The 16,256-nt window shown below is 43.0% G+C and overlaps 1 protein-coding gene across 3 annotated transcripts; it reads left to right on the forward strand.

Annotated features, from left to right (window-relative positions):
- The first annotated feature begins 2,793 nt into the window (after positions 1 to 2,793).
- SIX4 (SIX homeobox 4) lies at positions 2,794 to 15,105 on the forward strand. 3 transcript variants are annotated; one of them, XM_086320379.1, is made up of 4 exons: positions 2,794 to 2,880; positions 3,093 to 3,940; positions 6,672 to 7,360; positions 10,749 to 15,105. In XM_086320379.1, the coding sequence occupies exons 1-4, from the start codon at positions 2,878 to 2,880 to the stop codon at positions 11,543 to 11,545; spliced, it is 2,337 nt and encodes a 778-aa protein (XP_086176505.1). In that variant the 5' UTR covers positions 2,794 to 2,877; the 3' UTR covers positions 11,546 to 15,105. The 3 variants fall into 3 exon arrangements, with proteins under 3 accessions (XP_086176505.1, XP_086176506.1, XP_086176507.1); XM_086320380.1 differs by lacking the exon at positions 2,794 to 2,880 and having other exon boundaries at positions 2,948 to 3,940; XM_086320381.1 differs by lacking the exons at positions 2,794 to 2,880; positions 3,093 to 3,940 and adding an exon at positions 5,138 to 6,139.
- Positions 15,106 to 16,256: the final 1,151 nt, after the last annotated feature.

The raw sequence follows: 16,256 nt of genomic DNA on the forward strand, positions 1-16,256 counted from the left end.
GGGGCAGGGGCTTAGTTGCTCAGTGGCATGTGGGATCTTCCCCAACCAGGGGTCAAACCTGTGTCTCCTTCTTTGGCAGGCAGATTCTTCACCACTGAGCCACCAGGGAAGCCCCAGAAATCTCCATTCTTGATAGCAACGCCATTAGATATATTTAAGCAAAGTGCAATATTTTGTGCTGAACTATGTTTTCTTCACTATGCTAAAATGGCAAAAGATTTCTGTGTTGCTCATCATTATCTTCAGGCAGGAAGGAAGAGAAAGAGAAACAAGCAGCTTAGTTTTCACTCTTAGGCAATCCCAACCTCAACTCCATTTTCCCAAATCAAAACATAGCTTTAGTCTGTACATCAGCACAGCAGACTCAACGTTCACAGTATGGCAGACACAGGAAGTAGAAGCAAGTACTCAGCAATTTTACAAGTCATTTGACAAAAAAGTGCCCCAAGATTAACTCCACATACCCTCAAGTCTGGTGTTCTACATCAATGTAGCTAACCATATTTGAGTCAAGGGCTTCCAGCCCACTTCGAATTGCTGCCAGAATGAGCTCGGACACTCAGCCAGCTAAAGGAATCCGGAGCCTGGTGTTGGATTTCACTTCTGGTCCTATAGAAATCTCTTACTGGAGCTATAGAATACCAACGTAGCTACAGGCTACAGATATTATAAAACAGGATATCTGTTGAACTTGAGACTCTGGAGGCAAATATACACAAGACATGCAGAAACCCAATGCATGATTTTCCAAGTTAATGCATTATATTTGATTAATAATAAGCCTGAGGAAGATTCCTATGATCTGCACTTGGATAGCCCTTTAATATAGCCAAATGAATTTTCATTAGGTATATACAACTGAAAAGTTTCCTACTTTGCACTATCATGAGGGAGATAAAAAACATTTAACAAAGATTAATTATGTGCCAGGTGCTTTTGGGCACATCTTATCTCATTTAATCCTCACAACAATCCTGTCCACTTTTTATAGTCAAGTAGCTAATAAATGGCAGAGCTAGGATTAAACCTACACCTAGCTAACTGATCCCCAAATCCACATGCTTTCCACTAAACCACACTACCTCCTGTCTACTTTGCTCTGATAAATACACTTTTAAAATTCAAGGAACTAAATGGAATGTGATATCCAGAATTAGATCCAGGAACAGAAGACAGATATTAGTGAAAAAACTGGTGAATCCAAAAAAAGGTCCTGAGTTCAGTTAACAGTATTGCACCAATGTTAATTTGTTTGGACAAATGTATTGCTATAATGTAAGATATTAACATCATGGAAAGTTAGGTAAAGAGTAAGTGAGAACCCTATTCTCTTTATGACTGTATTATAAGTCAAAATTATTCTAAAATAAAAAGCATATTTTTAAAAATTCAATAAAGTTATGAATCTCAGATATTGTCCACAAGTTCAATGCCTAACTGGATATTTCCAATGGGATAGAAACATGTGGTCTTTTGTATAATTATAAATTTTGAATCTACCAGAGATGTCAGTGCTGGCTTCATTAGGGTAGTACAAAAGCAAGTTAAGCCCAAAGTAAAATGACTTGATTGTTGACCAGCAATAAAAATGCAGCCTGTCCACAAAAAAGGAAAATCTCATCAAGCTGAATACCATAGCAGGTGACCTAAACAGTTGCTTTAAAATATGCTGAAGTGAGCATTTACAGGTAATTGGGAAGCAGAAACAAAACAAAGCCACCTAGAAGTAAAGGTTAGGACGAAGTCATTAAAATGTTGCATTTTTGAGAATGAGTATCAGCAGGTAGATTCAAGTGACCCACAGTAATCAGAGAAGGAGAGAGGGGTTCATTCTTTTTGGAGTGAAAACCTCACGCAAACTGTGAAGGAAAGATGCATAGCTGCAAAAAGCAGCAGACTCCACACCCTCAGGCACTTCACCTCAAACCAGAGGGCAGTCTCCCATCTGTTTATATTGTGGAAATGGCTGCTGATCCTGGACTCATCTCCTCCAAGACACCTGCACATAGAGATTGGTTTCTACCAGGAAGATCGTCTCCAAAACACTATTCATACACTTCCATTAAAAGAGGTTCATATAGAAGCTTAAATTTCCATACTGTTATTATAATCTACAAGTTAGATCTCTTCTACCCTGCTGACCCAGGATAAACATGGTAAAACAGTCTACATACTTCGTTGTATCAGGTTCATCTCAGTTGGGTTGCCAGCCCTCCAGGTGACTTAAGGTTAAAAACATTTTTTTTAAGGCTTCTTGTTTTTGTGTTCTCAGTGGGCTATTTACACCGTTTTCAAGCATCCCTCCTCCTTTGGAATTTTAATTTTCTGTGAACGCTTCCCCCATAGGGCATTCCCTAGTGCCATTTTATTCTTGACCCTTTTCAATACAAAATCCTTAATAAAGACAATGGAAAGTAGGGTGAAAGCAGGGAAGCTGAAATTTTGTCATCTAGATACTGAGGGTGGCCTCTTTGTTAAGAATCTAGCATCCAGACCTTGAGGTCACACGATTAGTATTCCCATTGGAATCGTAGGGACTCTCTTTCAAAGAGTCTTCTGTCCAGTTTTCAGGCCACGTTAGGCACGTTCCCGCCCAGAAGCAGGGCCTGAAAAGAATGTCGGTGTTTTCCTTCAGGTATAGGTGCCTGGGGGTCAAGGGAGAGGGAACTGCAAGGGGTGGAGTGGGAGGCGGGTGATAGACAGGGATAGAAACTGTGTCTCCTCCTCCCTCTGAATGCGAAATAGCCAATGAGGTGGCGCGGCCGAGCCGGCCCGGCCGCCAGTGCCATATAGTATGCAGCAACCGGAGGAGTCACGTTGGGGGAACAGCAGAAAGCAGCTATCCTTTTACACTACTTTGCTCTAGCAGCTATCTTAATGGTGACTGCGTGGCCGGGGGGAAACCTGATCGGCCAGATCCAGCCGAAACCAGGAGGGAGGGAGTGGGCTTTCCGGAGGGGGGGAGGGGGGAGGGAGACGAAGAAGGAGGAGTAAGAGAGGGGAAAAGAAAGAGGAAAAGAGTGCGAGGGAGTGAGGGAGGGAGGAAAATAAACAACAACAAAAAAATGTCCTCTTCCTCCCCCACCGGGCAGATTGCAAGTGCGGCGGACATCAAGCAGGAGAATGGGATGGAAAGCGCCTCGGAGGGGCAGGAGGCGCCCCGAGAAGTGGCGGGGGGCGCGGCGGCGGCGGCGGGGCTGAGCCCCCCGGCTCCAGCCCCTTTCCCCCTGGAGCCGGGGGACGCCGCGGCTGCCGCCGCCAGGGTGAGCGGAGAGGAAGGGGCAGTGGCTGCAGTGGCGGCGGCGGCCGGGGCGGCGGTGGATCAGGTACAACTCCACTCGGAACTTCTGGGCAGGCACCACCACGCCGCGGCCGCCGCCGCGCAGACCCCACTGGCCTTCTCGCCAGACCATGTCGCCTGCGTGTGCGAGGCGCTGCAGCAGGGGGGCAACCTGGACCGCCTGGCCCGGTTCCTGTGGTCCCTGCCCCAGAGCGACCTGCTACGTGGCAACGAGAGCCTGCTGAAGGCGCGAGCGCTGGTGGCCTTCCACCAGGGCATCTACCCCGAGCTCTACAGCATCCTCGAGAGCCACAGCTTCGAGTCGGCTAACCACCCGCTGCTGCAGCAGCTCTGGTACAAGGCGCGCTACACCGAGGCCGAGCGAGCCCGCGGCCGGCCGCTGGGCGCGGTGGACAAGTACCGGCTACGCAGGAAATTCCCCCTGCCCCGCACCATCTGGGACGGCGAGGAGACGGTGTATTGTTTCAAGGAGAAGTCGCGCAACGCGCTCAAGGAGCTCTACAAGCAGAATCGCTACCCTTCGCCGGCCGAGAAGCGGCACCTGGCCAAGATCACCGGCCTCTCCCTCACCCAGGTCAGCAACTGGTTCAAGAACCGCCGGCAGCGCGATCGGAACCCCTCCGAGACCCAGTCCAAAAGGTGAGCGCCAACTTTCCTCCTCCTCCCCCTTCCTCTCCCCCACCCCCTTCCCAGCTTTCTTTTCCTCCAAGTGCTCGCAAACATGGCGCTTACCTTCCCCACCAGCCTGGTCCGGCTGCCCACCTCTCCCCGCCCCCCACCTCTCTCCCCGGCCCGGGGCGCGGGGCGGGGGGTGGGGGGGCGAGGGGCGGGGGAACCTCTCTCCTTACCCTCCCCCACCTCCCCCCAGAAGTTTCTGGTCGCCCGCCTAGGTCTCAGTCCCCGCCCCCACCTCGGCTGGCCACTACTGCCCGGCTTCCCACCCCCATCCCGCCGGCTTTGAAGTTGCCACTCTCTCTCCGGTTCTGTCCGGGCGAAGGAGCGTGTGTAGGCGCCGGAACGGTAGTTCTCCTGTCCGCCCGAGGCCCACGGAGGTTGCCAGCGCCGGGCCCGGTCTGCGCCTCAGAGGGGTCACGCCAGCCCAGCGCGCGCGCGCGCTCCCCGGACCCCCAGGGTTCGGCCGGCTGGGGCCCGCGTTGGAGGTGGCCGTGGCCGTTCTGGAAGGAGAACGGGGCGGGGGTGGGGGGGGGAGGGCTGGCGGCGCAGAAGCGGGTCTGGGGGTGTCGAGGTTTTATGTGACAGAGTTAATCATTCACCCTGCCCTCGCTGGTTCCCTTCGCGGCCGCGGCAACTGTGGGGTGTTGGTGCGGCTCGGCTCTGCGGTGTTTTGAAACCTGATTCTGAACTCCTTCGGATCGGATTTCAGCGCCTCGGGGGTGGTGGGGCTGCGGGACTGCTTCCTTGGCCCCGGACAACTGCGTGTCTCCTTCCTGGCGTGGTGATGGGGGGTAGAGGCAGGCTGGCACCGGGCGGGAGGCAGGAAAGAAGTGGGGGCGCTATCCACTCCGCACCTCTCTGAGCGCCCACCCTGGCGGGTTTGAACTTTTTGACTGCCAGGTATTTATTTTTTCCCAACTGGTAGAAAATACCGGGTTTTCCGCCTGTTTGGTACGTCCTCCTGAGTCAGACACCTAGTCTGAGAGTCTCTGTGTTGTATTGTTGGACGAAGTGTAAAGCCAACCCCGCGGGGACAGGAGAGAAAGAATCCAAAAAGCAGCTCGTAGGCTCTGCTGTAGGGCGGAATCTGGGAGCCGGGGAGCCCGGCCCGGCCGGGAGAAGGTGATCGCCCGGCGCATTCCAGAGCCCGCTGTGGGCCGCTCCTGCCCTGCGCTCCCGCGGGGCCGGGAGCTACGAGCCACGGCTCCGGCATTCCTCGCCCCAGGCAGGGAGGAAGGCTCGGTGTCCGAGCCCGGCCTGGCGGTAACCAAAACAAAACGCGCCCCGCGACCGGCCTGCACCCCGACCTACGTGCACCCCTCCGCAGACTTGCGGGGCGACCCGGAGGAGGCCCCTTGGTAACTCCACGCCACCTGCCCCCGCTCCTGCTTGAGGCAGCGGATCCCATCGCCTACGGAATCTGCAGGCCAGGTCTAGGGGGTGGGAGCGGCGCGCAGTCCAGCTGCCCTGCAGCCTCCACTCCCCGGCGCGTTCCCCGGGTCTCCTCCGTCACGCTCAGCCTGCTTCTCTCCCTACTCCACACCCCCGCCCCCGGCCCAGTTGCCTGGTTGAGGCCCCTCTCCGGATCTACCTCCCACCCGCACCCCCGGTGAGTCACCCTCGCAGACGGCGACGGCGGCTCAGCCTCAGCTCGTAAATCAAAGCGCTTTCTGCGCTCCTGGCCCCGCAGCCCAAAGCCCGAGTAATCCCCTCCCCAAGGCATGAAAGCGAACCGACTGCTGGGCACTGCAGGGATGTCGGATCTTCTACTGGGCCAAGTCCCGCCGCGCTCCAAACGGCCGCTGTTCTACGCCCCCCGTCCCCAACCCCCACCCCCCCAGCCTCAGACCAAATGGGAAACCCCCACCACTACCATTCCCTGGATTTGGTATTTCCCCCCAAATCGGAGAGGTGAGGAACACAGTCTGGTCTGCAACGGAGCAGAAGAACTGAGGGTACTGGGGAAGGGGTCTGATAGGTACAAGGCCACTGAGTGACCCACATCCTTTCCCTCCCACCTCCCCAGGGCACTGGCTGGTGTTCGTTAAATAGGCCCTTATGGCATCCTTTGGATTCAAAGGCGACTGCACATAACAGTTCTGAAACAGCCACTTTGTTGAATGAAACAGTTGTCAATCTGGTGGAGTAGAAGTTTGGGAGCAGGTGAGAATATGATCTCTCGTTAACTAACTGGCAAACAAAAGCCAGTATTTCCCATCTCCTGCTCCTTTGACAGTTTCATTTACCTCCAAAACCACCCTAATCTGAATTGGTTTGAAGGGAAGGGAAAGAGTTCCTAAAGCAAGATGATTGACCACCCTTTTGATGAGTTTTTTCCTATGGTATAGGTAGAAGCATTTTTAACAGTAAGAAATAATTTCAGGGCTACCCAAAAAAAAAAAGTATACAATTCTGTAAATCCTGTTAGCTGAATTTACATCTTTCAGATCTCTGGGCGTTCTCTGAATTTATTATTAGTAAAGGTGACTGAGATAGGAGAATTCCTCTTCCTAGATACCCTGGTCAAAATCTGCTGAAATCCCTCATAGCTAAAACAAGACTAAAAGATTTTCTGCTGTGCTTTCCTTAGACACAGCTTTTAATGGGGTTCGAGGCTGGTTTTACAAACAGTTGGCGCTATGTACCTTGTCATGCCCCTGACTTTCTGAACGTCTTGATTTCCTCCTCTGTACAGTGAGTCAGATGGCAATCCTAGCACTGAAGATGAATCCAGCAAGGGTCATGAAGACTTGTCTCCTCATCAACTCTCCGGTTCATCCGATGGTGTCACCAACCTCAGCCTTTCCAGTCACCTGGAGCCAGTATATATGCAACAAATTGGAAATGCTAAAATATCGTTAAGCTCCTCTGGAGTTTTATTGAACGGAAGTTTGGTACCTGCAAGTACTTCACCTGTCTTCCTTAATGGTAATTCTTTCATTCAGGGACCCAATGGAGTTATCCTTAATGGATTAAGTGTGGGAAATACACAGACAGTATCTTTGAACCCACCAAAAATGGCATCAAACATTATGAGCAATGGTATATCCATGACTGACATACTGGGGTCTACCTCCCAGGACGTGAAGGAATTCAAAGTTCTCCAGAGCTCTTCAGCTAACTCAGCAGCCACCACCTCCTATAGCCCCAGTGCTCCCGTGTCGTTCCCAGGGCTGATACCCAGTGCCGAGGTGAAAAGAGAAGGTATTCAAACAGTGGCTTCCCAGGATGGAGGCTCTGTGGTGACTTTTACCACACCAGTGCAAATTAACCAGTATGGCATCGTCCAGATCCCCAATTCTGGAGCAAACAGCCAGTTCCTTAATGGGAGCATTGGATTCTCTCCACTGCAGCTGCCTCCTGTTTCAGTGGCAGCTTCACAAGGTAAAAGTCTTATTTGGTACCATAATGCATCAGTGAATGTTTTAGCCAGCTGCTGTAAATGACGCATTTGGTGAGAGCTATAGATTGCTATTAGTCTTCGGGTACCTTACTGGCTGCTACGGCTGCTACGGCTGCAGAATAGTCTTAATTTGTTTCTCCTCCTTCACAACATCCATGTAATATCCAGCTTGCTTGGTTCCCTGGCATCCTGGGGGTGGGCTTTTATTTTCCCAACAACTGAATGGAAAAATACAGTTCACAGTGAGTCCTGCCAGTTCTACAATTATAGAAATATGCTAAGTCAATTGGTACTTACACAGTAACCCATTGCTTGATATTTTAAGATTAAAAATTAATAATATTGCTAAGAACACAAAATGAGCCAAGCAGTTGGTAAGAATGTGTACACTTCACCTAAGCATCATTTATCTGAGCAAAAGGTGTTTTAGAAGAGCAAGCTAAAAAGACTGGATCATTTGTGTTCGATTCATGTTCCTCCTATAAGTAAGATTAACAGACCTAAAGGAAAAACAGAGGAATATATGATTGTTTGTTCTGCATGTATACTAGCCTCTTAAATGTGTGGGTTTCTTTATGAAGGCAACTGTAAGCCTTATTTTATGTTTCTGGCTTTACCAAGACATCTCCTAAAGAAAGCACTGAGATGAAATTTGGAGGACCTGAGCCTGATACGCCAGTTCTTCAGCGACTTTAAGCAAATCTGGAGAGCTTTGTGTTACTGTTTTTCTATAGAAACAGGAATGGTTGGAATGGAGGTTGAAGAGCCCCCTGACTTCAGAAGTAGGAGGTGTTAGTGCATATTTTGCCTTTGTGGAAGCAAATCTGAAAGTCCAAATTTTTACCGAAACAAAAATAAGAAACTTTGCCTTAAAGATCAGCTTCCTGTAAAATGTTTTTATTAAAAAAAAATCAATTTATTCAATCTCTTTTTTTCTACAACTATGGTCTACTTCAGTTTGTTCGAGGTACTGATGGAAATATTGTTGTGCAGTGAATTCCATTCTGCACATTTGTTTCTCTTTGGGTAAAATGGCAGTATAGTAACACACAACAGTCCTTCAGCATGCTATTTATTTCTTCATTGTTCCAGGCTATAGAAAAGATTACGCTAAGTCACTATCCAACACAGGGCAGAAATAGTCAAGCCACAGAGAAAGCCAAAGTGCTTAGTTGTATAATACTTTAATATGGATCTAACCCTTTTTCTCTCTTTAGGAAATTTCCAAATAGTAGATAACATTTTAAAGACAACAGATTTGAGCAGAAAAGCATGGTGTATACATTGGGGAAGAGAAAGGCAGGAATACTTCTCATACATAATCTAAAGAAGTGCTGCCATGGAAAATTATTACAGACTAATAGTTAATTCTTACAATGGGACATTCAGTATGAATAAGAACAGCATTTTCAGTTAAAATAGCTAAGATCAAATGACAGAACTGTCAATCCTTAGACTTGTCTGGGTGAATTGAAGACATAAGTTTAACCAGATGGGTCCAGGAAGCAACATTCTCTTAGAGTAATTGTGTATTGCAGTTCTCAGTAAAGTATTTGGGGAGTCAGTCTTTCTCATAGATACCATGCCTTTCTTACAAATGGCTAGACAAGGTAGATTATCTTTCTGTAGTTGAAATTTACATAGAAAAGCAGAATTTCTACATTTTACTCACTTTATAATCTAAGAAGATAAGCCCTTTTTTTAATATCACTATAAAATTATACTTTGTAGATCATTTCACAGCTGGGTTTTTTAAATTGATTTTGAAATTATTCAATTTCTAATTCAATTGCAACTGTACTTAAATATCAAGCTTTAGATCATATCGGCTTTTACCCTTCACGTATGTATTTCATAATATAAAAACTTTGAGAAACATTATTTTACTTATATGCAATAGCAGTTTGAGAAAATGTCTCATCTCTTATGTTATATATGGCCCTATCCAAAAATAACAAATAACTTTGTTCACATATACACTGGCAAATAATTTCACAAACACGCGACAAAGTAAACATCTATTTCAGATGTCTTTTACTGCAATTTAGTAGCCAACAAGAATTTTAAAGCCTTTTTCGTTTGTTTGACCTAAAACAAAGATTTATGTTAGAAAAGAGCTGAAACATGCATAGAAATGTTTTTCTTAAGTTCAAATAAAGTTTTCATTTTTTGTTTGTTTAAAGACATGCCTTTGCATTTAGGGTGCTTAAAAATGTTAGGAAGACATACATATATTTATGACATTTATCAATATAGGTGGCAACATAATCACAATTATTCTAGTAATTTAAGGAGGGAAATGTTTTAGGTGAATTACCTTTAACTTTGAACTGTTTTCTCAAAATAATATTTACTTTAACATTGGAGTATTTTCTCAAAATAATGAAGAGTATCTACTGCACATCTAATTCAAGATCAAGGTAAACTTCCCATTTGAATTATTCTGTCACAAAACTCCCCTAGGCCCACCTTTCCTTAAATGGCAAGATAATTGCCATTTTCCCCCATACCTAGGTGAAGGCTCAGAGGAAAAGGGTATTATCTGATGGTGGGAGTTTGTAAAGGGGGGTGGGGGGCAGGTTGTCTTCATCTGCATTGTCTTAAATTAGCTGATTTGAACATCTCAGCTTTCTGCTTATATTTCTTTTTCTACTTCTGGTCTCTGCAGAACGTTATAATGAGAGTCTCAAAAGATAGAAACCCTTTTTAAAAGCATTAGCTTTAGTTCTAATGCTGTTGGATCTGTATTTTTAAAAGCACATTTCATTATTATCATTAATTCTATCACTACAATACTGAAAATTCAGAACTAGTACAACAAAAAGAAAGAAAAATCTATTGAATGTTTTGTTGACATTACTTTATGGTTAGTTTGGTGAAAGATTGCAACTTGTCTGTACAGGTTTATATGGTTAACTTTAAGCCCCAGGGTAACTCATTTTTGTGGTATTTTTTACATTTCCATTTATATTTTATGTCAGTTACTGAGCTTGTCATGAACAAAGGCATTCTCTTTTGCATTTGTTTTCTAGTTCTAACTGGCAGAGCTAGCAATAACTATTTAACTAACTGAGAGATAACAAGTCTTAGCAATACTGAGCCAGAAAACTGAAATTAGAACTTGGAAAAGATTTTTTTTCACATTTGATTTCTAAGCCAGTAGTTCTTGCTCCTGCTTCGTCACCAGAATTACTCAAGGAGTTAAAAATATACCTGCTCTGGGACTTACTGAGTCAGACTCTCAGGAGCAGAGCCTGGAAATCTGTAGTTGTAAGTGCTCAAGAAAAATCATGTGCGTAAAAAAGTAACTTTTTTCTTTCCTTATCAGTTCCATCAATGATAAGCTGTACTTTTTTTTTTTTTTTTTAGGTAATATTTCAGTAAATTCAAGCACTTCAGATGGGAGCACATTTACAAGTGAGTCTGCCACAGTCCAACAAGGAAAGGTTTTCTTGAGCTCTCTTGCTCCCAGTGCAGTGGTATACACTGTTCCTAATTCAGGCCAGACTATAGGATCTGTTAAACAGGAGGGCGTGGAGAGGAGCCTGGTGTTTTCTCAGTTGATGCCTGTCAATCAGAATGCACAAGTAAATGCAAACCTATCTTCTGAAAGTATCTCCGGAAGTGGCCTCCACCCACTGTCCTCCTCATTAGTTAATGTATCCCCAACTCACAACTTCTCCCTGACTTCCCCAACCCTACTAAATCCCACTGAGCTAAACCCTGACATTGCTGATAGCCAGCCAATGTCTGCACCTGTGGCAAGCAAATCTACTGTGACGTCAGTCAACAACACTAACTATGCAACTCTTCAGAACTGCTCCCTTATTTCTGGTCAAGATCTACTATCAGTACCCATGACCCAGGCTGCCCTTGGGGAAATAGTTCCCACGGGTGAAGACCAGGTGGGTCACCCCTCCCCAACAGTACACCAGGATTTTGTCAGAGAACATCATTTAGTTATGCAATCAGTAGCTAACATAAAAGAAAATTTCTTAACAAATTCTGAGAGCAAGACAACAAGCAACTTAATGATGCTGGACTCCAAATCCAAGTATGTCCTAGACAGCATGGTGGAGACTGTCTGTGAAGACCTGGAAACAGACAAGAAAGAGCTTGCCAAGCTCCAGACTGTCCAATTGGATGAAGATATGCAAGACTTGTAAACTTAATTTCCTTTTTTTTCCCCCTGGCATCAGCAGGCAAATCTTTTCATGAAGACTTGAGGACATAAAGCATTTTCCCATTTGAAGGGAAACATTAGTTTTGCAAGTAAATGCATTCAAGAGACCTTGGATTGATCTGCATGAAGATCACAGTTAAATATGCTGAAGATCACAGTTAAATATGCAGGAGTAGAACTGCATTACTATAGCCTTTTGGTTCTCTTTTCAATAGATGGAGACAGACATGAGAGATGAAATGTATCAAGAAGTCAAAGTGTATCGTTTGGTTGACTTAATTCTAAGGTCAAATGGAACTTGGTAGTTTTTTAAATTAAAAATGTATACACTTAAGGTAGAAAATTAAATATCACTACAGAACATTAGAAACAATACAGTTCTTTTTGTTTACTTTTACTCCATGGGCATTGGTAAGGTTAAGAAGCATAAGTGGTACTTCATACAATTCGAAGGATATATTTTTGAATATATGAATTCTGTTTTTCAGCATTTTTGTGAAAGTCTTGCTTTGTCTCTATACAATTCCAAATGTGACTGCTAATAGTTTAGTTGGCTGAGAAAGTTCACAACTCCACTAAGAAAACTGAAACAAGCTTCAGTATGAGTGTAAATATATTAGTCCTATAAGCAAGGATTTGGGTAATTACAGTGAATTTTATTTATGCTGTATATGTTTCTCATACTTCAGACACTATGAACTGAAAAAAATGTTTTGGTACTGTTTAATTTATTTTTATTGTTTGAACAGGAAGTGAACAGTTATTTCCAACAAAGTTTTACTTTTTGTAGGATTTTAAAAGTAATGATTTTTATCAGAAGTCTATTAAGGTCAATATTAATAACACTGAAACAGGAAATCTAACTCCCATTATTGGAATTTTGGTACTTTTTTTCACATTCTTGTTCTTTATTTAGCAACTCTCTTATTCATTTAAATATATTTTCTATAGAATTCTACGTGCCTTTTTACCTTGTGGCCTTTTTATTCTTATTAAGGTACAGAAGTGTCAACAGAAGCACTGATGACTTTTTTCTACTATCCAACAGGGTTACTTTCACAGAATTGCTTTAAATCTGAAGAACTTAAGTTTCACTTAATGTTTTATGATGCAAATGGTTGAACAACTAATTATTGTTGATAACGTTTCATTAAAAGTAACAATTACAGACTACCAACAAAACCAATTCTGGAGGCTATGAAAACAACCATTTTAAAGTAAGGAAAGAGTTTGTATCTTCTAATGAGCAGAATTATGTCTTGTTGAAACTTGGTTCTATTTTGAATCGGTTGTTGCATTATGACGTATGACTGTTGTTTGCACTATGTTATCGCATCTTCTTTAAATCTTTTGGGGGTTTCTGTAAGCAGCTTGTTTGATAATGCTGTGAGCTGTGGTTATACAGTTGTTATCAAGACTCTGAAGAGAAGATGTAATAATACAAATACATTTGTGTAGTGAGTAAAGTCTCTGGTCTCTGTAAAGCAAGAAAAGTGAGGAAATTATCTCTTCAGAGATGACCGAAAGTTGTAGAACATGAAGATGTCATCACATCTTGCTTTCTTTAAGATCGCAACAAAGGGTCCACTCTAGATCTCTGCATGCTCGTCAGTCCAGCATGTTGAGTAAGGGCCATAGAGGATTTCACTTTTGTTGTTATTGCAAATGGAACTTGCAGGCATACATGAAGAGCCCTTTGAAGAATTCCTCCCCCATCATATTTTTTCTCCTCCATCATTTTGATAACGAACTTAGATCTCATTTTTTAATGGAATTAGTGAATGTTCCTAAACTGCTGAAATTACATGTTTTTTGTTTTGTTTTACAATGTCAGGCATTTTAGAGTTCTCTTCCACTCCACCACTACTTATACAGCTTGTTTCTTTGGGTGTGTGCTGATCATGTTACTGAGATTAATTACATGGTTCTATAGTGTAGTTTACATAAAAATGATGTTTTCCACTTGATTGCTGCAGATATCAAGAGTTTGTTAATTTTAAAATACCCATCCAGTAAGAAAGATGGGAAAGTTTAAAAAGTTATATATGTTATACATATATAACTAGAAAAGTTTTATATTGTCTTCCAAAAATATAATAAGCCTCTCTTTTATTCACAGTTCTTCCTATTTTCTACCTTAAGAAAGAAAAAAGATAGCACAAAACTTAAGACTTACCTAGGAAACCTATTCATACTCTAACATTATGTAATTATACCCCTACAATTACTCCAGGTAGCTACACAATATACCAGGTAAGAATCAATGCACATTATAAAGAACTTACTGTTCTTTTCTGTTCTTTCAGTAAAATAAGGGCCAGTTTGTATGAAGCCCATATATATGTGAATGAAATAAGATAAACCCCATGATCTTCCTGCACAGAATTGCAAATATTTTTTGCATTGCTAAGGGCCAGACTCAGAACCCTTGGCAGAATTTCTCTCCTACATAAACCAATGCTTAAAGATGCTGCAAATGACCCTCTAATGATCACCAAAGAGGAATCAGAATAGGGGTAAACAACTCTCCTTCAAACCCCAACCCCTGCTGCTGGCTGCGGGATTTTCAATGTGAGCCTCTCTATGCACTCTTATCAGTCAGAATATGGCGTTTAGCTCTTAGTTACATCCAATAAAGGACAATCTATTGTTTAATAAAGAGAACATGCGTTTGTCCCTCAGTCAAGCAAGAGCCACCTGTGTTGTACTGCTTTGTAGCTCACGTGTATCCATAGTAATGAAAAGACTGAATCGTACACGTTTCATTGCCTTTCTTGTGTTATGAAAGGCAAGTAGATGTTATAGCCATAGATAAAATTCATAGTTAAATTGCACACAGACCTTCAATCTCCCTGTATATGCCCTTGCGTCTTGCATGTTCAAAGCTAGATTATTGGGTAGGCGTTGCAGCCTGCTCGACTACATGTTAGACAAGTGTGCGTTAGTATATAACCAGAAGTTCTTCATTGTTTAAAATGTTTTTGACAGATCATCTCATCATAAAAATATAAATAATTCAGGAAGGCTGTGGGGAAAAGAACTACATTTTACAGAAGATGTTTTAAAAGTCTTCCTAGAACTTAGATAATAGAGCGTAACAGTTATTTTGTATCTAATTGATACATTTCATGTTAATTTCTTATTACCACCTTACATTTTATTAATCAAAATTATATAGCATGTGACTTTTGGCTTTCAGGGTTCTCAAAAATTTTTATTCTTTTGTTGCATGTACTGTATGTTTAGAGACAACCAGTTATATACTCAATATGGTTTTACTGTGCCTTACGCAAAGAGAAAATCTTTACCGAATGTATATCGTGGGGTGGGTAACGGAGTCTCTACTGCACTGTCAGGTGATGGCACACGGAGCGCGTCCCAGAACATTTCTGTGCTTAATTACCCAACCAAAGATCTAAAGTATGTATGTTGTACTGTAATAGGGGTTTATGCCTGGACAATTAAGTGTTTTATTTGTTTTCTGAAATGATGTGAACTTATTTTTCTAAACACTATGCTAAATAAACTTTATATTTATACATACATTATGTTGAAAAGTTGTTTATCCCTGGGAAAGCAGAGAAGAGTAAGGAAAAGAAAGAACAAAAAATCCACACACATTTCATAGGCTGGCAAGGATAAGGATAAGAAGAGTCATTTTGGGAAAATAATCTCTGTTGACCTTTACACAAAATTACCCAGTTCACTTAATTGTGCTGCATCCTCCTTCAAGCCAAGAAATGTGTCTTACTCATTTGGGTGTCCCAAATCTGAATCTGATACCCTCTAAGGTTTAGTGAAGTTAATTGAAAGGTTCAAGGACCTTTCCATTCCCAAGCCTTATTGAAAGGGCTCAGTATAAGTCCAGTACTCTTGCCTGGAAAATCCCATGGATGGAGGAGCCTGGTAGGCTGCAGTCCATGGGGTCACTAAGAGTAGGACATGACTGAGCGTCTTCACTTTCACTTTTCACTTTCATACATTGGAGAAGGAAATGGCAACCCACTCCAGTGTTCTGGCCTGGAGAATCCCAGGGATGGGGGAGCCTCGTGGGCTGCCGTCTATGGGGTCCCACAGAGTCGGACACGACTGAAGTGACTTAGCAGCAGCAGCAGCAGTATAACCCCATCTTTAAAACACTTCCATCAGCCAAAGTCTGGTTATATCACAGTTGGGTCCACCAGTGATTGGCTTAAAACTATGGATAGAACTGCATTACTGAGTGTGTAGAAGAGTCAGCCTTGGTACACTTTGGTGCTCATTTTAAAATTAATGACATTTTGATGTATGCCTCCCACACTGAAATGAAAAGGAAGCTAGGTAATAAAGTAGATTGGGACCAACCATACAATTCTATTACAAAACTAAAGTCATCAAATTAACTTCAAGTATTATTTCTAGAGTTTTTTTAATATTCTCGTCATTCATTTGTTTAAAAGTTTTCTATGTAGTTAAACCAATTGAAGTTTGTAATGTCTCAGAGTACAGTATAGGGTCAGAGTATTATAGAATGATTATATTTCATAATTTTTTAACCAAACATTTTAAAAACATTTGACAAGATTTACTGATATACTTCAGTTTTTTTAGTAGCAAAATGATTTTTTATATTGGAGTATAGTTGATTAAAATGTATGTTATTTCAAACATATTTTGTAGCTGCTTGGAAGCTAACCAATTAAAACCCCTCAATG

The sequence above is a fragment of the Bos grunniens genome, chromosome 10 (genome assembly GCF_055505025.1).
Source record: "Bos grunniens cultivar Pamir isolate PY7600 chromosome 10, Bosgru_T2T1.0, whole genome shotgun sequence".
Taxonomy (NCBI): Eukaryota; Metazoa; Chordata; class Mammalia; order Artiodactyla; family Bovidae; genus Bos; species Bos grunniens.